Source organism: Paroedura picta, chromosome 11 (assembly GCF_049243985.1).
Source record: "Paroedura picta isolate Pp20150507F chromosome 11, Ppicta_v3.0, whole genome shotgun sequence".
Classification (NCBI taxonomy): Eukaryota; Metazoa; Chordata; class Lepidosauria; order Squamata; family Gekkonidae; genus Paroedura; species Paroedura picta.
Window position 1 is genome coordinate 41,058,957 of NC_135379.1, and position 22,161 is coordinate 41,081,117.

Below are 22,161 nucleotides of genomic sequence, written 5' to 3' on the forward strand. Positions count from 1 at the left end.
AATGAGAACAAGATGCAATTTAATAAAGATAAGTGTAAAGTTCTGCATCTGGGTCAGAAAAATGAAAAGCATCCTACTGGATGGGGGATACGCTTCTAGGCAACACTGTGTGTGAATGAGACCTTGGGGTACTTGTGGATTGTAAATTAAACATGAGCAGGCAGTGTGATGCAGTGGTAAAAAAGGCAAATGCCATTTTGGGCTGTATCAACAGGGGCATCACATCAAAATCACAAGATGCCATAGTCCCGTTGTATACGGCACTGGTCTGACCATACCTGGAGTACTGTGTGCAGTTCTGGAGGTCTCACTTCAAGAAGGACGTAGATAAAATTGAAAGGGTACAGAGGAGAGTGATGAGGATAATCTGGGGCCAAGAGACCAAGCCCTATGAAGATAGGTTGAGGGACTTGGGAATGTTCAGCCTGGAAAAAAGGAGGTTGAGAGTGGACATGATAGCCCTCTTTAAGTATTTGAAAGGTCGTCACTTGGAGGAGGGCAGGATGCTGTTTCCGTTGGCTGCAGAGGAAAGGACGTGCAATAATGGTACAAGTATAACGATATAGGCTAGATATCAGGAAAAAAAATTTCACAGTTAGAGTAGTTCAGCAGTGGAATAGGCTGCTTGAGGGGGTGAGCTCCCCCTCACTGGCAGTCTTCAAGCAAAGGTTGGATACACACTTTTCTTGGATGCTTTAGGATGCTTTGGGCTGATCCTGCGTTGAGCAGGGGGTTGGACTAGATGGCCTGTATGGCCCCTTCCAACTCTGTGATTCTGTGAACTTGTGGGTGCGTACATTATTGTATGATGCAGGGAATCTTTGGGGGTTCAGTATACCCCAATATACTGAATATATTGGCATTGAGGAGGTTCCTGTACATGAACAGCGTTGCATGTTCATGATGGAAATACGTTAATGCGGAAAAGAAAGTGGAGGCAGTGAGTGCTAAAAGGTTTCTTAAACGTTATTGAGCGCGGTGCTATCTTTAGACACCATTAGAGCATCAGAGTGAATCTATAATGTCTTTTTTCCTAATCATAAAAAGAGCAAGGTGTCTTTCAAAGGTAACAGTGGCACAATTAAATCCCACATGAGTATTATTACTTTCAAATGTTTTTTCCCTCCTACATCACTTTATTACCTCCCAGTGTGCTATTGTTGCAAGTAAGAAAATGGTACTAAGATTTTCTGGCAATTTGAAATGTTTGGTGTGCACCAAAATGCTACCGAATTGCATTTCACTTTAATCTAGAATGAGATTTTATGCAGAATAGAATTAGGTTTATTGATTAGACATTCAAATTCTGAGAACTTTGGTTTTAAAGGATACATTCACCCTGGTTGTTTAACATTTGCAAGAAGAATTAAAAAAAACAAAAGATCTCTAGCTTAACACTAAAACAGAATGTGTAAAAATCACCTCACATTTCTTGTTGAATAGCTATGGAGATGCCTTTAATCTTGAGGTGTGGAAGGAGAGAAAATTGCTTGGAAATAGTGGGACCAGAGATAGCTCCCATAATGCAAGAAATTGGGGTGGGTGAAGATGGGCTCAAGGCTGTACTTGGGATCTTGTTTCTCTGGTACAGCTCTGTCCCTTTCTTTGTGTCCAACTTTTCCCCAGACAGGACGAGCTGGATGTCATGGGAGGCAGCAATTGTGGGAGGCAGCAATTGTGTTAGACTTTGCTTGACAATGTTGCCAGTCCCTGTATCTTGTTCCCACAGTGGTTTTGAGAAATTGAGAGGGAGTTAGCACATATTTGCTCTGGAAGCAACTGGGGATAATTGACTTAATTGACTCCTGGCTGGATGTGGAGCAGACTGATCTCTGAAAACATTCCCTACCACCACCAAGAGCTGGGCCTATCTGTGCAAACATTTTTGAGGGGGCGGGGGGGGGACCACCAAAATCCTGATGGCATTTTGGGTTGATACAACCCAAACTGGTCAAAATAAGTTGTCCAAAATTATGATTTTGCTTGACCTCCACCGGGGGACAGGAGAGCACAAAGAGTTGGGAATAGGAATTTATTTATTTAGATTTTTATATCGTCCTTCCATACGGCTCTGGCCGGTTTACATAGAACGTCATAGAATATCATAGAATAGTTACATAGAACATTATAACAATATGACAAATAGCAATCATAACATAGCATGTCAACCAGGACAGTATTTTAACAGAACAATGACATTGACAAATCCTTGGGTAGGTCAGATTGTCCAGTCATGGGAGGGGGCGTCTTAGGGAGGGGGGGGGGACCAGCAGATGTTTTAAGTCACAACGGCTTCAAGCAAATGCCTGGTGGAGGAGTCAGTTTTAGTATGGGGAAGAATTGTGGGGGCTGCCACAGAGTGAAAGAGAGCTTAGAAGTGGCAGCTAGTATATGTGTGTGGGGAGGGGGGAGAGAAAAACAAAAAAAGGAGCTGTACAGAATGGGGAGAATAAAAAGAAGTAGGATGTAGGACAAGGTTAGGAAAACCAGGAATGTGCAAGGAGGTTGTGAGTACAAAGCCAATAATTTGTCCAGCTCCTTGCAAAGGTCCATTTGCCTGATTTCATTCATTTCTAACTCAGACTTTCTTGCTATTCCTGCCTCTAGCTTTTCAAAGGGCAAATAGTAAAATGGAAAAAAAAAAAGATTGGGGACTTCCTACTTTTTATCTCGGTGTGCCTTCAGTATTTATCAGCCTGACTAATTTTGCAACCAGCGATTGTGATCACTACTTAAATAGAGGCCTTCGCCTGTACATGTACAAAAACCAGGCCAAGCAGGCCCCTAGATGGTGCTTCTTTGAAGGATGCATTTGGCTGTGCAGATGTGAAAAAAGGGAATGTATGTCAAGCAACACCATGTTTTTCATGTTAGCTGAATTTAATGGCAAGCACAACCCGAAGACATACTAGCACCTGCAACAACAACCAAGTGGCTTCTGCACAACCACAGAACTGCTTAGCATAGTCCTGTGTGCTTGTGACACATCAGCAGGGAGTGTGGGGGTTGGGGAGGAACTGTGGCTCAGTGGCAGAGCATCTGCCAGTATTTAGGTGGAAATTGGATTGTAAAAATGAACCTCTTATATTGGTGGTGAATTGTGTTATCTAGTAGTTCGTTCTCTCTCTGTCTCTCTCTCTGCAGTAGGTGATTGATATGCTTTGATTCCTGTTTGTTGTATTCCAAAGGTATAGTCTTGGCTTCAGTGACAAAAAGCAGTGTGACTCAAGCTGCACACCATGGCTGCTTGTCTAGTAATGTTCTGTTACATGATTCTTTCATTTTAGGCACATAACGCCAGAGAAGTTTTATGTGGAAGCTTGTGACGATGGAGCCAATGATGTCCTGGTCATTGACAGAGTCTCCACAGAAGTCACTCTTACAGGTATTTCTTTACCAGCACTTTGAACCGTGTCCAGTGTGGGATTTGTTTTAGTGACATCTTCAAAGGAGTTGTCAGCAACACAAACACCTGGTTTGTTTCAGTCTCCATTATAACTTATACTTTTTTCTGATTATGCCAATGAAGGTGTCTTCTCTTATAGTTTATTTTCCTGGCTGCATTGTGTCACTACAAGCAGGAGAGAGAGTGTGGGATTGAATGCATCATAGCTCAAGGAAGGAAGGAAGGAACCGTGATGAGTTATATACAAGCCATTGTCACAGTCTAATATAAATTAAAAACTCGTTTTGGTTTATTGTAGGTAGGTTAAGTCCTATTCTGGAAGGCCCAGGGTAGTCCTGTATCATCCGATCCTTGAAGCCAAGCAGGGTTCACCCGGGTTAGTACTTGATTAGGAGTTGACTCGGGAAGTCCAGTGTCCCTAAGCAGAGATAATGTCAAGCCACATCTGAATGGGTCTTGTCTCAAACACCCTATGGTGTTGCCATAAATCAGTTACAGTTGGGTGGCACGTTCTGCCTGCTGCCAGATAAGCTAAAGCAGGGTAGTTAACCTGTGGTCCTCCAGATGTTCATGAACTACAATTCCCATGAGCCCCTGCCAGCATTTGCTCATGGGGATTCTAGTCCATGAACATCTGGAGGACCACAGGTTGACTATCCCTGAGCTAAAGGATTAAAATGAACAATGATAATTTAAATAGCCTTGCTGTATATTTTAGTGATTTAAAGACCTTTTATAGTTTGGAGAGAAAGAACATACTTTCCTTCTTACCTGTCTACTCCCTCCATCCCTTATTTCTTTCCCAGTTGTGTTCGGGTTTTATTCTGTAGCTTTCAGCACTAGCCTAAAAGATTTTATACAAAACCGAACATCTCCAAAAACCTGCATGGGGCTAAAGATCAGCTAGAAAATGCATTAGAAGCATTGGAGTCAGGAGCTAAGAAGTACAACTTTTGGTGAAGAATCCTTAGCACCTCAAGATAAATTCTGATTTTTATTAGCAAGCCAGCTTATTATGAGAAAACTGTGTGTATGATAACATTAATAAACACAAGGTTGGTGTGCACAGAATTATTTCTGTAGTGTGTTTTCAACTGCTCTTGTTGCTGGCTTCTGCTGGGCTCTCTGAGTTAGAGTTCTAATGCTGATCACAATGTCTTTTCTTTGCAGTTAAGAAAGATATTCCGCCTTCAGCTGTTACCAGGCAAATATATGGTATTTTGGGAACAATCCGTCTTGTAGCAGGTAAAAGTTTCTGGATGAGCGGACAGTCATTGGCGTCAATACATTGATAACAGTGATTTAGGAGAGGGAAGGTATGTGTCAGTGAATGAATGTGCAGTAGTTTCCATGGAAAGTATGCATTTGCAATATGGGTGTACCTTCAGTGCTTAACATTTGGATTCAATATGGAAACTTGGCAGTGCTTTTTGATGCAAAACACATCTTCTCACATGCTTGGTGAAATGTAAGTTCTCACGACTTCCTCCCAAGCAGCCAGAAGAGCCAGGGAAGTGCCAGCTGTGGCAGCAGCTGAGGTGCTAGTGAATGCTGAGGTGCTGGTGGGGGCCAGGGTGGTAGGGGCAGCCCCAAAGCTGCCAGCTGAGGCAGTGAAGGACCACGGAACGTGGCGGATCTCCAGCCACAAGTGGGGAGGGGGAGGTAGGAGGGAGGCTCTGTACGTCTGAGGGAGAAGGGAGGGACCAAGGAGGTGGTCAGGAAAGCAAGAGGTCAGGAAGAGGTGGGAGGGAGGAGGGAGTCTCTGTTTGCGTGTGTGTGTGTCTGTGCATCTCAGAGAGGGAGGTGGGAGGGACCAAGGAGGAGGTCAGGGAAGTAAGAGGGAAGGAAGAAGAGGGAAGTGGGGGAGAGGAAGGAGTCTGTGTGTGTGGGTGTGAGTGTGTCTGTGTCTGAGTGAGAGAGGGAGGGGGCCAGGACCAAGGAGCCCTGGAGCAGGTCTGTGTTCCACATACCCTGTGAGAGTCAGGCTGTCACTAATTTATTGATAACAGAGGCAGGAAGAGAATCTTAAATTCCAGTGATGTATGCTCCCCTGCCCTCTCACTGAACTTTGGGAACAATATGCTGCAAGTGACAGTCTGGGTCTGCATACGTGCATGTGAATTTCCCCCCATTGCATGTGGTTTGGCCCACAAGTTGAACACTGTTTGCAGAACTTTAACATGGCTTTTAAGAAGGTCCTGTATAAAAAACAGATTATACATTTTGATCATATGGTGCAATTCTGCTGGATTTGCATCATCCTGAGCTATAAATCTGGCATATGATGACATTTCTCCCATGTAGTTTAAAATAAAAGAAAAAGTGCAGTCCATCAAGGTGAGGCTCTCATTCCTTTATGTGCTGGTTTGTCTTAAGTGGAGGGACTTCATAGCATGGAGTCATATTGACATTTGCAGAACCCTCACTTGCAGTCTTCTGAAGCAGCCCTCCTTAATTGGCACATGGAACTTATGTCTTATGAATATCCTGAAACAGGAAGCAATAGAAAAAACCTTTGCAGTTGCTCCCAAAGGGTATGAAACTATCTATGGTTTGTGGTACAAGTTAAGCCCAGTCCCAAGGTTGTGGCCTCAGGACAGGCAGTGGGGGTACTCTTGAGAACGATAGCAAAAATTTATACTCTTTAGAAACGGGGCACTGAGTTCAGCGCACTTGCCTTCCCAGTTTAAATAGTTAGTTACGGCTATTGAAACTTAAAAAAAAAATTTCAAAAAGCTTTGTAAAAAACTTATGTAACAGAATTGTACCTTGTTTGTTTGTTTTTTTACAGGCTCATACCTTATTGTAATAACAAAAAAGAGGAAAGTAGGCGAATTTTTCAACCATGCAGTCTGGAAAGCGATGGACTTTGATATCCTCTCTTACAAAAAAACAATGTTACATTTAACTGATATTCAGGTAGGTGCTGATTGGTCAATTGTACACATTGTCTGTCTGCTGTTGGATCAAAGCCCAAATGTTTCTCTGGCGACCATTAATAGAGGCAAACTAGGGTTATATTGTAACAGCAAAATTCAGTTAATGCTGTTGTATCCATAATGAAACAAGGATACTACAGAATTTCTGCATGAGGTTTCAGATCCGATATTGTGGGAATCTGATTGGGAGGGAAATGAAGTTAGAGAAAGTTTAATAAGCCTATAAATAATTATTTTTCTTTACAGTTACAGGACAATAAAGCCTTTTTAACGATGATTAGCCACGTGTTAAGTGTGGATGGATTTTATTTCTCTACAACGTATGACCTAACGCACACCTTGCAAAGGTTGGCTAATACGAGTCCTGAGTTTCAAGAAATGAGCTTGCTAGAAAGGGTAAGGATGTTTGTGCCCAGCTTCTTGATGGCTTTAGAGAAGACAAATGTACATTTTCCCCTGCGTGTATGGCAATGTGAAAATGTAATAGACTCTCCAGCAAAATGTGAAATAGAGCTTCCCCATTTTGTTGAGGAGGGTCAGGTGCTGAAGTGGTTGGACAAAGAGTTGGTTGCATCTGGTTTCCCTCATAAACTTTCAGAACATGGTTAACATCCAGCCCTGTTTCCTTCTAACGCCTGAGTCAAGTGGGTCTGTGGAGGTCCTGAACAAATAAAAGTCAATAAACTGAAACCCAAAACAGATAAAAATGTAGTGAAGGCTTGGGGGATCATCCTGTTCTGACAGAGAAAGTTGCATGGTCCCTGAAGGAGCAGGTGTGTAGTTTTGAGCTGAAACTCTAGCCTGACCAACAATTGGAGGCTCAGGTGTCCTCTGTGACATATAGCCCCTGTATGAGCTTTTACTGAGGCACCAGGCTCAGTGAGTTCGTGAAAAGTGTGGCCTTGATTATCTATGTTGTGATCACATCCATGTTAGGTTACTTCATGTAGAGAGTGCCTTTGAGAACTGTGAGCCACTTTGAGCAAGTCTCTGGAGAAGCATTTTACAAATTGTAGTAGAATTGTGATACTATTGCAACACAACTCTTCCTCTTTTAAAATCAGTTCAGGAATAAACCTTGTGAACCAAGGGATCATTCCACGTCTCTCTAGGACCTCTTACGTGGGGAGAGTAGTTAAATACTGGCTTTCTGTAACCCCTTTAAAGCATTTCTTGAACATGGGACAATTTATATTTTAATTGTATTCCACGGTTCAACTTCTTATAGGCAGATCCACGGTTCGTATGGAATGGACATCTTCTTAGAGAATTTGCTGCTCAGCCTGAGGTAATGTTTATTATCGTCTAATTGGGCATCATCTTTGAGCTATGGGTAGTCAAAGGTCTTAATGCCATAGCCATGGTTCTGACCTCTGGACCAATAAAGTGATCATGCTTGGCATCATCAATATTGTCTACTGACAGTGTGGTTAAAAAAAAACTGAAGCAGGCACCCTGCTTTGAATGTGGCACTCCTCTTACAAATACCTATTTAGCACTCTTGCGGAATGGAAGAAAATACAGACCATAAATAATGCAGTGTTGTCCTGGAAGTGGTTTCTATAAAGGGCTTGGAGGTGGGGAGAGTGAGAAAATCTTAGCCTCTCTGTGCTGATACGGTTCGTTCTCTTGGCTGTGTCTGATCCCTTTTCCATGGAGCCACTCCCATTTTTTCTGCTGCTTCAAATGCAATTACTGTAACTGAATCTTCACTCAGGGCCCGTGTTCTGCTCAGTAGAACAGAACCCAGAATGGACTTAGAATCTCCTTGGGCTGGGGCGAGTACAAAGACGACCTCCAATTTTGATGGTGGAGGTTGTTAGAGATAGCTCGCCGGGAAACTGCAGCCTGTGGTCTCCAGAGTTAAGTGGCATAAGAAGGTGGAAGACTGGAGAGGTTTGTCTTGGTGGCTTGGAAATCAAGGCTGATCCAGATGTAAGAAGAAAGCTTGGCACAAGGGCATGAATTCCTTCGTGTTGTAGCTGCCGAAGCACCTCTATCTCTGCACGCCCTCCTGGAATGTGAGAGTCTTTGCTTCTAGACTCTTCATAAAATGTTGGCTTGCTAAATATCCCTCCTGATTCCAATTTGGGTTTTTTTGCCAACAGGAGTGTTAACAAACGCACGCTGGCCTGCTTAGCCGTGTGGAATGAATTCATTCAATCGGCCTCCAATGCAGCTTGTTAAGAATAGCCTTCAATTATGCATTGCCAGGCTACAGTGTTTCCTGGCCAAGGCTTGGCATAGATAGTTCTGAGCTCAGCTAACACCATCATTCCTTTCCGCTGCAGGTAGTCAGCAACCAAATGAATAATAAAGAACATGCTTTGCTAGTATATTTGAATGGGAGCTGTGAAATGTTAGATCTTCATAGGAGAGACATCACAAATACCTTTAGACATTCTACAGCAATTGCTGGTAACCTAAAACAGTTTAAGATTTTCCATTTCACAGAATGGCAGCTCGTAAAACTGCAATGAATTTCTGTGTTACTTTTAGTGATGGAAATAGGCATGCTTTCTAGCCTACTGTTTCATTGTTGCTTGGGAAGACTAAGCCATCCTGCAGTGGTCTTTCCCCAAGGGGCAGCTTGCACTTCTACAAGGAGTGCATCCGTTCCCTTGTACCCCCCTACTTTGATTATCCAGTGGCAGTTAATGGGGATCAGCTTCTTGTTCTTTTGTGATTGCAATAGGTGGGTGTGAGAGATGAGCCAGGTAGTCCCTGTGTGGAGGCTTCATTTAAGGTCTCAGTTCACTAGGCAAAAATAAACTCTTCCTCATGTCAGATTAAAGCCTGATTTAGTGGAATTCCTTGAAAGGTTGTCAGTGTCAATGTTGAGGCAGTATTCTTAAAATAGAAAGAGGCTCTTTCATATAAGTTCTTCTTGGCTTTGTGAGTCTGTGTTCCTTGCTTTGTAACTGTCTACAATGTGGTGCCGTTAACTCTATCCTCCTTATAGGGTTGCTCTAGAAGATCAGGTGCATAGAACACTTTAAATCAGTGATCCCCATCCTTTTTATCACCGGGGACCGGTCAATGCTTGACAATTTTACTGCGGCAAGGTGGGGGGGGGGGAGGTCGTGACAGAGCATGCATTGCTTTGTCTTCAAATTGCAGATCCTTGTCACTTGTACTTTCATTGTCTAATATTTGGTTGAACTTTGTGACTTGCTAAATTTCTTGTGTGTATTTCAGATTCATAGGTTTGCTACGCCAGTTATGCATGGGTGTATCCTTTCATAATTCTGCCAAATAATGCCATTTGGTTCGTGTTTGATGTGTGTGTGTGTATGTTTGAACATGTTGCCACTGCATTGATTTCACATTGGAGAGATATAGAATTTCTTACTTTCTGTAGTGTATCCGCATTATGGTGCAAATATTTTTATGTTAACAAACTGTCTCCTACACTGTCTTTTCTCACATCCTTTGCTGAATTAGAAATATATGAAAAACTCATGTCTTCATGCTGTTTGTTCCCAGGCAAAGATCATGTTCCCACTTAAGATCATGTTCATATTTCTAATTATTTGCTGGTTCTTAAATTTTGGAATTAAGCTGCCCTCAGAGAAGATGTTTTCTTCATGTCCATAACAACCATGTCTTGGTCATTCTTACCTTTTATCATGAATAATGTGTAACGTGTGTGCAAATGTATTCCTTAACATGTTGCCTTGTATCAGTTATTACGATGTACTCTTGTTCGATTAACGGAAAGTATTTTGACTGGATTCTTATTTCCCGAAGAAGTTGTTTCAGAGCCGGTGTGCGCTATTATGTTAGAGGTAAGACAAGAAATGTACAACTGCTGTATGAAACGGGTCAGGTTTTTGGACTTTGTTAATGGCTATATTGTGCTGACGTCTCCTACAGACTGATGCAGACTTGGCCGAACAAGACTCTTTGGGTATTCGTAGCATCTCTATATGCAGGCTATGGTTCATCTTGTTTTAAGTGAAGTGAACTTTTGTGCACTGCCATAGAAATATTTGTATCATAGGTAAGACAAGAATTAAAGTAGCTGATACAACGGGCGCTAGCAGGGGGAGGGGGGAAATAGCAGAGAGAGGGAGGTAGAAAGGAAGGGAGTGATTGGCCCGTATTCAAGCGCGGACACCCCTGACGTGGTCCTCCCATAGGGGCATTTCACAAATATATAGAGGAACCAAGGATATAAGGATAAAGTGAAGAAGTTGTTAGTTAAAGCGGAAATTGCCCAATGCTGAGTGTGGCTTGGATCTGGAACCCTCCAGTCCAGACTTCACCAGGCAAGAAGCCTGCTGGGTTGTCAAGGTGGGCCCAACATGCCATTTTGATCCTGGTAGTGGAAGGCAAAAAACTCAATAACAAGAGGAGGTGGAATCCCTGCCCAGGCTCTTCAGCTGCACCTAGTGCCCCTTGAGCATCAGTTGCTCTCTCTTACCAGGGCTGCTTTGTCAAGGGTGGGAGTTGGTGGTGAAGCATATGCAGCCACGGCTTCTTAACACACTCTCTGTAAGTATGTTGGCTTTACATTGTGGCCGTCTGTGCTGGACTTGATTTTCCATTAGCTTTTTAGGCAAATTTGGTGATTCCTCTCAGTTCTCAACTTCTTCTTGCTCAATGCATGTAACAGAAGCTCTTGAAAAAATAACGCCTGGCTAGGAATTGAAGAAGGGCCGCAGGAAGCCAGCTGTAATTTGACTTTCTTACTCTATTAGGTATCGATTCAGAAGGACATGCAGCTAACTTTGTAGAAACAGAACAAATTGTGCATTACAACGGGAGCAAAGCTTCATTTGTTCAGGTAGGTGTTTTCCCTTGCTATATTGGAAATATATAATTTTTGTTTGGCAAACAAGTGGCCTTTGCCCCTCTCTTCTTCGGAGTGGTGGTCTTCACCTCCCCCCCTCCCATTTGTTTTCCAGACTCGTGGATCAATACCTTTCTTCTGGTCGCAGAGACCAAACCTCAAATACAAACCAACGCCACAGATCAGCAAATCAATAAATCATGTAGGTTCATGGTTTTATTTCCCCCGTTCTTTGGTGGGGTGGGTGACTATGCAGCCTGGTCCATAAGTGTGTAGACAGGTGAGAAAATGCTTTCCTGTGTGGTCTCCCTAAAGATTGCTTGGAAGGGCTGATTTGTTTTTTTGTTTTTTTTTGAAGGCTTCAAAATGCTTGGTTTTGCAAAAGGTTGATGTCGGAGCTCTTTTCATGCGTGAAGAATGATGCTAAAAAGACCAAGTTAACAGTGACATCTAAGGGATGAAAGGCACTAAAACTTTCTGTGTTACTTCTAGTCTTTTTGTCTGGCTCTGGGGAGTCACATTCACTAGAGACAAATGATCTCACTAAAACATTGAGACAGTGCTGGCAATGCACTTCCTTTATATCTCTGCTGTGCATACAGACAACCACTCCAGAGCTCAGAACCAATACGTAGTTCAAGGAAGAGATGGCTGATGCTGCCTGACAGTTGCAAGAGAGGGAAAGGCCCTCCAATTGGAAATGCCCACGGGTGCAAGAGAGGGAAAGGCCCAATTCTTAGTCAGCAAGGATATGCCTACAGTTTGTGAAGGGAGCCAGTCAGGGAACCAAAGCCAGTGCCTGGTCAGATGACTCTTCGACTAGTTCATGAGTAGCTGCAAAGCTGTGTCAGTATCAGAGCTTGTGCTAAAACATTGCCTGGGTTAGCTGGTTATGAGTAAGACTAACAGTGTAATCATTATTAGCACTTCCAAAGGGTGCACACACAAATAACTTCAGCCCCCAGTGAGATTTCCTTCAAAAGCCTGTGCTGAAAATGCATTTCAGCAGTGTGTTAATTGGCCATAGGTTCTGTGGCTCTAGGAATTCTGTTGCAAATAGTTCACCCACTGTGTCCTTGACGGTGACCTAAACTCACCCCAGTTATAACGTTGGTGAGCCAGCCGCCTTATGTTTGACAAGCTGGAAGAAGCAAAAGATGAGGTGGGGGAAAACTGAGCCCTTAGCTAAGGTTAGGATTTAACTCCACTGAGTGCATTTTGTCTCTTGGCATCTGCCATATTCATGAAAATGACGCACAGTATGTTGTAAGCAGTCTAATTATGTTGGATCAGCTTTGTAAGATCTCTGCTCTGAAGAACAGTTGGTTCTTATGTGCCGCTTTTCTCTACCCGAAGGAGTCTCTGATAACACCATATTGAGCAAGTTCCCTGTTCCTTTAAGGATGCTTGTAATATGCAGCTTTTTTGTAAATACTTGGAACACATATTTGTCCTGTCTTCTTTTTCAGATGGATGGCTTCCAAAGACACTTCGACTCTCAGATTATTAGCTATGGGAAGCAAGTGATCGTTAACCTGGTAGGGTCTTAAGTTGTGTAGCTGGTATGAAGTTCCAAGGAATATATTTGTCCCTATTGTATGTAATTTGTGTCTGTTTGCATCACAGGTTAACCAGAAGGGTTCAGAAAAGCCTCTTGAGCAAACGTTCTCGCAAATGGTCAACGGCTTGGCAAATGGAATGGTCAGGTACTTGCCAAGTGAAATGCATTTATATTAGCATTGGAGCCAGTTGCCCCAAAGTCTTAATTTCTGTGTTTAAAAAAAAGCTGAATAGCCAGTTTTTGTGTGATTAACACACTTGGGAAGGTGCATAGGCCCAGTTCCTGCGTTGCAGTTGTATTGGTTAAGAACCATAATAATACACTGACTGATTTGCCCCCTGGATTTTAAATGAAGCCATCTGACTTCACAGATGTGCAGCCAAAGAGCCAGGATAAAATTAGCCCCTGGCCCTGGCCCCTAGAAAGTTGATGGGCCCTGCCCAGAATGGCAAATAACAGTCACAACTCTATCCATTAACTGAACTGGGCATGTGCAAGTTCTAAGCGTGCCTATCTGGAGAGCTCCAAGTCGAGCCTGTACAGTAGAATGAGGATCCACAGTGGGGGAAGCAGGGATTTGAGGGGTGGGGGCTTTAAAGCTGTCTGTCTGCCCAGAATGCTGCAGAAGTCCTTAAGCTGTTGTAGTAAGCAGTGGAGTCTCATGGTGATATATAGGGGTGGGTGGTTCACAGTACAGCTATGATGTGGCTTTTAATTTGGAGCATTTGAGGAACTGTTTGCGGGTGGGGGTGGAGTATTTTATCTCAGTCCTATGCCGATTTGCACCATTTCAGATCTGTTGATTGACATTAAGGGGTGTATTCTCTAGGTCTGGAGTCAATGGACTTGGAAAGGTGTAACTTTGCTTCGGATAGTACTAACTATCTGAGATAAGAAGTGGAAAGCAGAGGCCTGCTTCTGGAGGTGTCCTCAGAGAGGATGTAGGGACCCATAAGCATTAGTTCAGTGGAAACATTGCATTGCATGCAAGGCTTGGCAAGTTTTGCCTTTTCATGCGTGAAGAATGATGCTAGGAATAAGCAAAGAAAAAAGGAATTTTTCTTTGCTAGACAGTGGGATGGGTGCTTTTTCTAGTTCAGTCACACACGCAGACCCCTTGCTGTTGGCTGTTATCTTTCCACCTCTGCAACAGGGACTTGTCTCCTTTTAGCTGAAATACCCTGAGCGAGTATATTAACTCGTGTGTATGTTTTCTCTACCGCAGATACGTAGCGTTTGATTTCCATAAAGAATGCAGTCACATGAGGTGGGATCGGCTCCAGATCTTAGTGGATCGACTAGCTGAACAACAAGATGAATTTGGGTAATATATTCACCTGCAGTGTTCAGGCATTTTGTTTTGGTTAGTAGAAGTTACCTAATAACTAGATTCCACACAGCACTTGCCAGTAATGAACTGTTGCCTTATGAAAATTACATTGTTCTAGTAATACTGTGAGCCTCTTGTGGCGCAGGGTGGTATGGCAGCAGACATGCAGTCTGAAAGCTCTGCCCATGAGGCTGGGAGTTCAATCCCAGCAGCCAGCTCAAGGTTGACTCAGCCTTCCATCCTTCCGAGGTCGGCAAAATAAGTACCCAGCTTGCTGGGGGGTAAACGGTAATGACTGGGGAAGGCACTGTCAAACCATCCTGTATTGAGTCTGCCATGAAAACGCTAGAGGGCGTCACCCCAAGGGTCAGACATGACCCGGTGCTTGCACAGGGGATACCTTTACCTCAGAAATACTGTAAGTTCAGTTGATCTAGGCTGTCATGCAAAAGCCACTGACTTGAATTTAAATTGTGCTGCAAATCACTGGAGACCGCTGCTTCTTGAATTTGCCTGGGCCAAAGAGCTTTTGGGGCTTCTCTGCTCGTTTCTAAACAGCTCATGGAAAGATCTTTGCATGACCGAACCTTGCCACGAGCTGTTGTTTTGCGTGGTCTACTTCTCAAATCTGACAAGATGTGTGTGAAATAATGAGGCAGAATACGGACGCGGTTGATTCTGCAGCTAGCTTTTTCATGCTGTTATTTGGGTTTCCTGATCCATTGAATTTCCCTCAGTTAATTGATAAACATTATCAAAATTACGTCCTTGCTCGAATAAGATGAAATCAAGTTTCTCTAGGGGAGAGGAACTTCTTTGATTTTGGGGGGATTTGTTTGTTGGAGAGGGAGACATTTTATTTTAAAACATTGCTTCTTTGATCTGTCAGAAGGCAGCACTTGCAGAGCGGTCAGAGATAATCCTGTCTGTAGGCGCTACCTAATGTTTTGTTAAATCTCCTTTCAATTCTTCTGGCAGACGAGGATGAAGCATTTAACTGGAGTTTCTTGATAAAAATCCTTATTGTAAAGGGAATGTAAACGAAAAGCTCCGGAGAGAGTGTTTTATCTATTGCCCTCCCTTGCGGCTCAGGGCAGTTTACAGAGAACATGAATTGTGTAACAGGGTACAGATCTCACAAAAATAATTCCTTAGAGGTAGGAGAATCAAGGTGATGAATCAGAGGAATCTACAATCCTAACAGAATTAATCCTCCATCCCTTTCAATTATTCCTTAGATAGCTGAAAACTAAGAGCAAAACTGAGTCTGAAAGTTAGTATTATTGAAAGCAACGTTGACTTAGCCACAACTTTGTTGGATCAGTCCCAAGATTGCTAAAGGCAGCAGCATGCAACCAATTATTGGGTTACTTGAGTTTAAAAATGTCAACAGGGAGTGTGGATCACGATGTCACTGTCCAGAATCTCCTTGGATTCATGGTACCCAGATAGTTAGTCAATTACAACTTCAGTAATTCAACCAAAATTAATTCTCCCCCCCCCAACATTGATTTGTTGTATTACTGTGTAGCCTGTGGGAATATTTTAGAGCAGCGGTCCCCAATCCACAGGCTGGAGACCGGGACCGGTACGTAGATCAGTCAGTACCGGGCCGTAGCTCCTCCTCGTCCTCCTCCCCGGCTGCTGCCTCAGGGGCTGCCCTGCCACTCTGCCACTGGCTCGCCTTTGGTGCTTTCCAGCGGCTGCCATGGCTGGGGCTGTCCCTCAGCGTGGCACTGCGCAGCTGCTGCTGGCAGTGCCCCCCAGCAGGTGGTTGGAAGTCAGTGGCACCGGCGGGAAAGTAAGTGGAGCAGGGGCTCAGGTGGCGGCAACGTCCCTCGGCAAAAGACTACCCCCCTCGGGTGTTGACAGGTCCCCAGTGATAAAAATGTCGGGGACCACTGTTTTAGAGCCGAGAGGATTAATTTGTTCCATCAGTTCAAGCCTGCTTGGCATAGTGGCTAAGAGCAGCGGTTTTCTAATCTGGAGAGCTGGGTTTTACTCCCCTCTCCTCCACATGCAGCCAGCTGGGTGAACTTGAGCTAGTCACAGTCCTGTTAGAGATGTTCTCTCAGAGCTCTCTCAGCCCCACTTACCTCACAGGGTGCCTGACATGAGAAGAGGAAGGGAAGGCGATTGTGAGCTGCTTTGGGGTAGTGAAAAGCAGGGTGTAAAAACCAGCTCTTCTACTTCTTTAGTGTTAGTAGCTGTAGGAACTTCCAAGGCTGGAGTTGTTCACTCTGACCCTAGTTGCCTTGTGTGTTTCAGCTACTTTCTCGTGGACTCGGATGGCAAGGTGGTGATCCAGCAAGAAGGAATATTCCGCAGTAATTGCATGGACTGCCTGGATCGGACGAATGTGATTCAGAGCCTTCTGGCACGCCGTTCTCTCCAAGCGCAGCTGCAGGTTGCAAATTTTCCCATGGTTGTCATTCCCTCAGATCCATGTCAAGGCACATTGCTGGCTCATTAGAGGGCCAAAAGCCTACCAGCCCTTCCCTGGCAAATGGGAGGTGTCCTCTCTTGCCCTCTCAGAGGTCACGTTGGAGAACTAAAGTCACACAGGACAGGACTTGCAGGAACTGGGCCAGATAAAGTATAAAAGCTATTGGATCCTACCCAGAATAAGCACCCCAAAAAGAGAGATGCTAGAAATATGAAGGCATGCCTTTTTCTTGACATAAGACGCTCTTATCTGCATGCAGTGGAAATATCACCATGCAACTAAAGTATTACGATTCTAGTGACTTTCTAAGTAAAACCCTCTCTCTCTCTCTCCCTCTCCCTCTCTCCGTCATTGTAGAGATTAGGTGTGTTACATGTTGGCCAGAGAATCGAAGAGCAAGCAGAATTTGAAAAAATCTATAAAAACGGTAAGCTTCTATCTAGATCACCGGGCAGAACCTAAAGGGCTACTTGTTTGCCATCCCTCCTTTTGCGCGTTGACGTAAAGGTTCTGTTTTCTGCTCACAGCATGGGCTGACAATGCAAACGCTTGTGCCAAACAATATGCTGGGACGGGTGCCTTGAAGACAGACTACACAAGGCAAGTGTCAAGTCCCTCTTGCTTCTGAGCCCACGGAGGGCCCTTCAGTGAAAGCAACTTAGTATTCACTTGTGTAAGCAGGCTCCCGTCGTTGCTATAGAGCAGGGGTAGTCAAATTGCAGCCCTCCAGATGTCCATGGACTACAATTCCCATGAGCCCCTGCCAGCAACTGCTGGCAGGGGCTCATGGGAATTGTAGTCCATGGACAACTGGAGGGACGCAATTTGACTACCCCTGCTATAGAGGAAATGTCAGCAGTAAATAATTAAGTTTTCGTCCTGCCCTCTCCCCCAAGAGCTTGGGGTGGCCTGCATTTTCTCCACCCCCCCCCCCATTTCCTCACAACCTTGCAGGGGTGACAATGGCTGAGAGAAAACGACTGGCAACCAGTTGCCCACATGTGTCATGCCACAGAGAGGATTTGAATGCAGGTCTCCCTTCTTGCTCTAACTCTTTCCAACACCAGTTTATCAAAGGAAAGGCCGCACAGCAATCCCACTGAATCCACCTGAATTGGGCTCTCAAAGCCACTTGGCAATAGCTGAATCCCAATTAACTTTTTCTTAAAAAACAAACCCAGGAAAACAGCTCTTAACACGCAGTGCAGTCAGAGCCATCTCTGTTACTGCCAGTAGGATGTTTTTGGCTTGAAATTGGGAAGGGGTGGATCAGTTTTGGTCCCTCATGGCCTCTTCTGTCCTTCCTTGCTGACCTAGGAAGTAGAGTGGAACTGGGCCTGTTACAGGAAGCTGGCCCTAGCTGAAAGGTTGGCAGGCTTTTCTCAAGGTTCTGAGGCCTGCCCCATGGCTCTCGGGGGAGAAGATTAGAAACTCCACACCTGCCAGGCTCAGACCAGGTCCTGATCCGGTTATCCATCAAAGGGAGGGGAGGTGGATGGAAGGAATCTACTGTAATACATTCCTTGAAGGATGCCTTCGAAGTACTCAGGATTGATATTTTCTAATTTCTCCCTGAAAATGCTTATTTATTTTATAATGTTGGCCTGTGTTTAAAAATTAGAACTGGGAAGAGAACTCAGTGGGGTCTAGTGATGGACAGCTGGAAGTCACTCATACGCTATTACAAGAACAACTTTTCCGATGGCTTTCGACAGGTAAGAACTTTTCCAGAGTCTCTATTTACTAGGATATTTTTGGTGGCCTTTTTTGGTCTTACTGCAGTTGGTAAGAGAAAGTCCAAAGTAGGAGAAGAGTTGGGAATTTCCAACATGGGTTGGTAGGGCAGGGAAAGATGACTAGTTTGTTTTAGAAACGGTTCCACTAAATACAGGTGGGGGCGGGGGGGGGGAGAGAGGATGGATGGATGGGTCTGGGAGAAGCCTAGTGAAAACAGCAGCTCCCTCTCTTTAACACAGCTTTTTAGACTGGAACTGTCCAGAGCAGGGGTAGTCAAACTGCGGCCCTCCAGATGTCCATGGACTACCATTCCCAGAAGCATTCGCTGGCAGGGGCTTCTGGCAATGGTAGTCCATGGACATCTGGAGGGCCGCAGTTTGACTACCCCTGGTCCAGAGTCTGAACTTGGCTTCAGCTGCATTTATTTATTTATGTATTTATTTATTAGACGTTTGGCCACTGTTCCTAGTACTGCTAGCCCACAGCAGCTGCGATAGAATTAAAACAATAAGAACAATACATGTGCATTGGAGGAACCCAGATCAAACTAACATGATACCGTCACATTTTTGTGGGCTGTACTTGAAAACAATTTGGAAACTAAATTCTGTGCCCAATGGAATGCCCATGTTATTAAACGGGATTCATCACAAGAACCACATCTCCCCTATATTGTGGAAATTATGCCAGTTGTCAGTTTGTTTCCAGGCACAAATCAAGGTGCCATTTTTGACCTTGCCTTTGCTGGCAGGGGTTCATGGGAATTGTAGTCCATGGACATCTGGAGGGCTGCAGTTTGACTACCCCTGCCTTGGAGCATGATGGGTTTGGTTTTCTTTCTTCTTTTTGCTGTTGTTGCTTGAATACACAAAGCTGACACATACAGAGTTGGACCTTGTGGTCCATCATGGTCAGTATAATCTGCTCTGCTTACCAGCAGCTCTCCCCCTAATTCCTGGTTGTTTTAAATGGAGATGTCTGGGCTTGAACCTGGGACCTTCTGCATGCCAAAAAGATGCTCTACCACTGAGCCGGAGCATTATTGCAAGGGACTTCCTCTGCCCATAGTAATAGCCCATGACTTGTGCTCTAGGGACCACGCACATTCCCAGTGTGCTACATGTGCGTGAAGACGAGACGGTGGACTTTCATTCATTCTAGAACTCTCAAAATCTCAGTTGGCTCTCTCAGAGATGGAGAAATCAATAAAAGCAGTTCTCTTTCAAAAGGCCTTTGAAAGGGATTCATGCCCAAAATAATCCCACTTGTTTTACAAATTCTGGTTGGTATTGTTTCAGTCTTGTTTCCTCATTTTAAAATATGCGAGGCCCTGATTCATTACTTGAGTACATGGTGGTTGCTAATTCATATAACCTTAGAGTGATAATGTTGCCATTCTCAATACTGTGTTAAACTTCCTGCTGTAAAATTGTGAAGGATCCCGTGAAGACAAAGGAATATACCTTTAAACCACTTCATAATTTGTTTCCTGTGCAGGATGCAATAGATCTGTTTCTTGGAAACTATTCTGTGGATGAAGCTGATTCTGTCAGTCCTTTCCGTGTGCAGAAAGACTGGAAATTCTTGGCTGTAAGGATATTTAATAAATTTTGATGAGACCTTTTTGTAATGCTTCTAACGTCGCTGAATTGTGCTAAGATTAATGGCAGTACAGGGCTTCAGTTCGTTTGCAATCTGCTTACCAATATTTTTAAAGTCCTGATTGGCTTTTGTCAGCAGTTAGAGGATCTCTCCTTTGATCTTGGGTTGCATGAAAGGGATTTCCTCCTAGTGTTTAGAGCAGGGGTAGTCAAACTGCGGCCCTCCAGATGTCCATGGACTACAATTCCCAGGAGCCCCTGCCAGCGAATGCTGGCAGGGGCTTCTGGGAATTGTAGTCCATGGACATCTGGAGGGCCGCAGTTTGACTATGCCTGGTTTAGAGTTTTATCCCATGCCTCCTTGGAGGAGCTCATGTTTACCAGTTATGCAGCCCTTTGAGAAGGTGGATTTCTTCAAGGCATCCAGTATATTTCATAGTTCGGCTGATATCTTTCCCGCCCCACTCCCAGCAAATCCAGCACCGTAGCAATAATCTGCACACAGTCATGATTACCAATCACAACAGGTAATCCACAGCTGAGGAGAAGGGGACGATGTGCCAGGGTTATGACCTTTGAACTGCTTTACATAACAGAATGAGGTACAATCCACCTTTTTTAGAATTGGTTCTGCTCAAAGTCTGCAGGTTTTCAGCATATTTTATTCGCTCTGTGCTAAAAACGTATTCAAAACAAAAATGCATTTTATCTGTTGCTTGGCATACGCAGGTATTGTAGAGCAGGGGTAGTCAACCTGTGGTCATCCAGATGTTCATGGACCGCAGTTCCCATGAGCCCCTGCCAGCTTTTGCTGGCAGGGGCTCATGGGAATTGTAGTCCATGAACATCTGGATGACCACAGGTTGACTACCCCTGTTGTAGAGGGTGTCCTCTGTGGCCTTCACGCTTAAGAAACCGAAATATACATTTCAGAAGAATAGCAAACTTTGGCAGAATGCCTTGTGATATTCTAACAGCTAGCAAATGTACCATGTTATAAACACTCATGGGCTGGAGCCAGCTGCGTCTGAGGAGGCAGCTGTGGTCCAAGAACCTTCTGGCACAACCACCTGTCACCTTTTAAGAGCCGTGGGGTTCTTGTGTGGAAGCCGCCCTGAAAATGTAGGTGTGTTATGGAATGCTGTGTTGGGCTGTATCAACAGAGGCATCACATCAAAATCAGAAGATGTCATAGTCCTGCTGGGTACGGCATTGGTCAGTCGGCACCTAGAGTGCTGTGTGCAGTTCTGGAGGCCTCACTTCAAAAGGCATGTGGGCAAACTTGAGAGGGTGCAGAGGAGAGTGACGAGGATGATCTGGGGCCTGGTGGCCAAGCCCTAGGAGGAAAGGCTGAGAGATTTGGGAAGTTTCAGACTGGAGAAGAGGACATTGAGAGGGGACAGGATTGCCATCTTTAAGTATTTGAAAGGTTGTCACTTAGTGGAGGGCAGGGCAGGGATAGGTTCCTGATGGTAGCAGAGGATAGGACCTGCAGTAATGGGTTCAAACTACTTGTAGAACGGTACTGGCTAGATAGCAGGGGGAAAGTTTTAACAGTCTAGTGCAGCTGTGGAATAAGCTTCCTATGGTGGTGGTGAGCTTCCCCTCGCTTTAAGCAGCAGCTTTAAGCAGCAACTTTAAGCAGCAGCAGGACAAATGTTTTTCCTGGATGCTCTAGAACTTCAAGGACCCCCAGAAGTGATGTCAGATGGTCACAACCTGACACGCCTCCAGAAGTGACATCACTACCCATTCTTTTAGCCCTCCTTTTGCTCCCTCCCCCTACTAATATGGGGGCTCTGCAAAGCCTGGAAAGAAGAGTAGGAGCTGCGAAGACAGCCTGGACACCCCCCCCCAGAGTCCCCCAGAGGTCCATGGACCCCCTGGTTGGGAATCCCTGCTTTAGACTGACCCTACATTGAGCAGGGGGTTGGACTAGATGGCCTGTATGGCCCTTTCCAACTCTATGATTCTGTGATTTCTTCTTAGCATCTCCCTGGTCAGATTAAAGATGCTTGCATTGCAACATATCCTGTAATTATTGTAGAACAGCTTCAGGACACCAATTGTCTATCGTGTCACTTAATTTCATGTTTCTTTTTTTTTTCTTTTCTAGTTGCCGATTATTATGGTGGTTGCTTTCTCAATGTGCATTATCTGTTTGCTCATGGCTGGTAAGTTACACGTCAGTGTGTGTGTGCAATTCATAGCTGTTTATGCACATCTAAATAACAGTGGCTTAAAGAGATGAGTTACTCATTCCCTCCTCCTAGAGGTATATCTGCCTTCAAGGCCAGGACTGGGCAGAGCGAGGGTGACACGCACAGCTTCCCTAGCATGAGGGAA

At 44.5% G+C, this 22,161-nt stretch overlaps 1 protein-coding gene across 1 annotated transcript in view; it reads left to right on the forward strand.

The window, feature by feature from the left end:
- The window catches only part of SACM1L (SAC1 like phosphatidylinositide phosphatase), a 34,105-nt gene that overhangs the window by 7,163 nt on the left and 4,781 nt on the right, over positions 1 to 22,161 (forward strand). The window contains exons 2-19 of the mRNA XM_077302712.1: positions 3,288 to 3,385; positions 4,577 to 4,651; positions 6,198 to 6,325; positions 6,592 to 6,741; positions 7,574 to 7,633; positions 9,544 to 9,577; positions 10,032 to 10,133; positions 11,049 to 11,134; positions 11,256 to 11,342; positions 12,610 to 12,678; positions 12,767 to 12,846; positions 13,927 to 14,025; positions 16,300 to 16,438; positions 16,835 to 16,904; positions 17,005 to 17,077; positions 18,099 to 18,192; positions 19,712 to 19,804; positions 21,932 to 21,989. Coding sequence (XP_077158827.1) covers positions 3,288 to 3,385; positions 4,577 to 4,651; positions 6,198 to 6,325; positions 6,592 to 6,741; positions 7,574 to 7,633; positions 9,544 to 9,577; positions 10,032 to 10,133; positions 11,049 to 11,134; positions 11,256 to 11,342; positions 12,610 to 12,678; positions 12,767 to 12,846; positions 13,927 to 14,025; positions 16,300 to 16,438; positions 16,835 to 16,904; positions 17,005 to 17,077; positions 18,099 to 18,192; positions 19,712 to 19,804; positions 21,932 to 21,989 — 1,595 coding nt within the window. The remainder of the gene's footprint in view (positions 1 to 3,287; positions 3,386 to 4,576; positions 4,652 to 6,197; positions 6,326 to 6,591; positions 6,742 to 7,573; positions 7,634 to 9,543; positions 9,578 to 10,031; positions 10,134 to 11,048; positions 11,135 to 11,255; positions 11,343 to 12,609; positions 12,679 to 12,766; positions 12,847 to 13,926; positions 14,026 to 16,299; positions 16,439 to 16,834; positions 16,905 to 17,004; positions 17,078 to 18,098; positions 18,193 to 19,711; positions 19,805 to 21,931; positions 21,990 to 22,161) is intronic.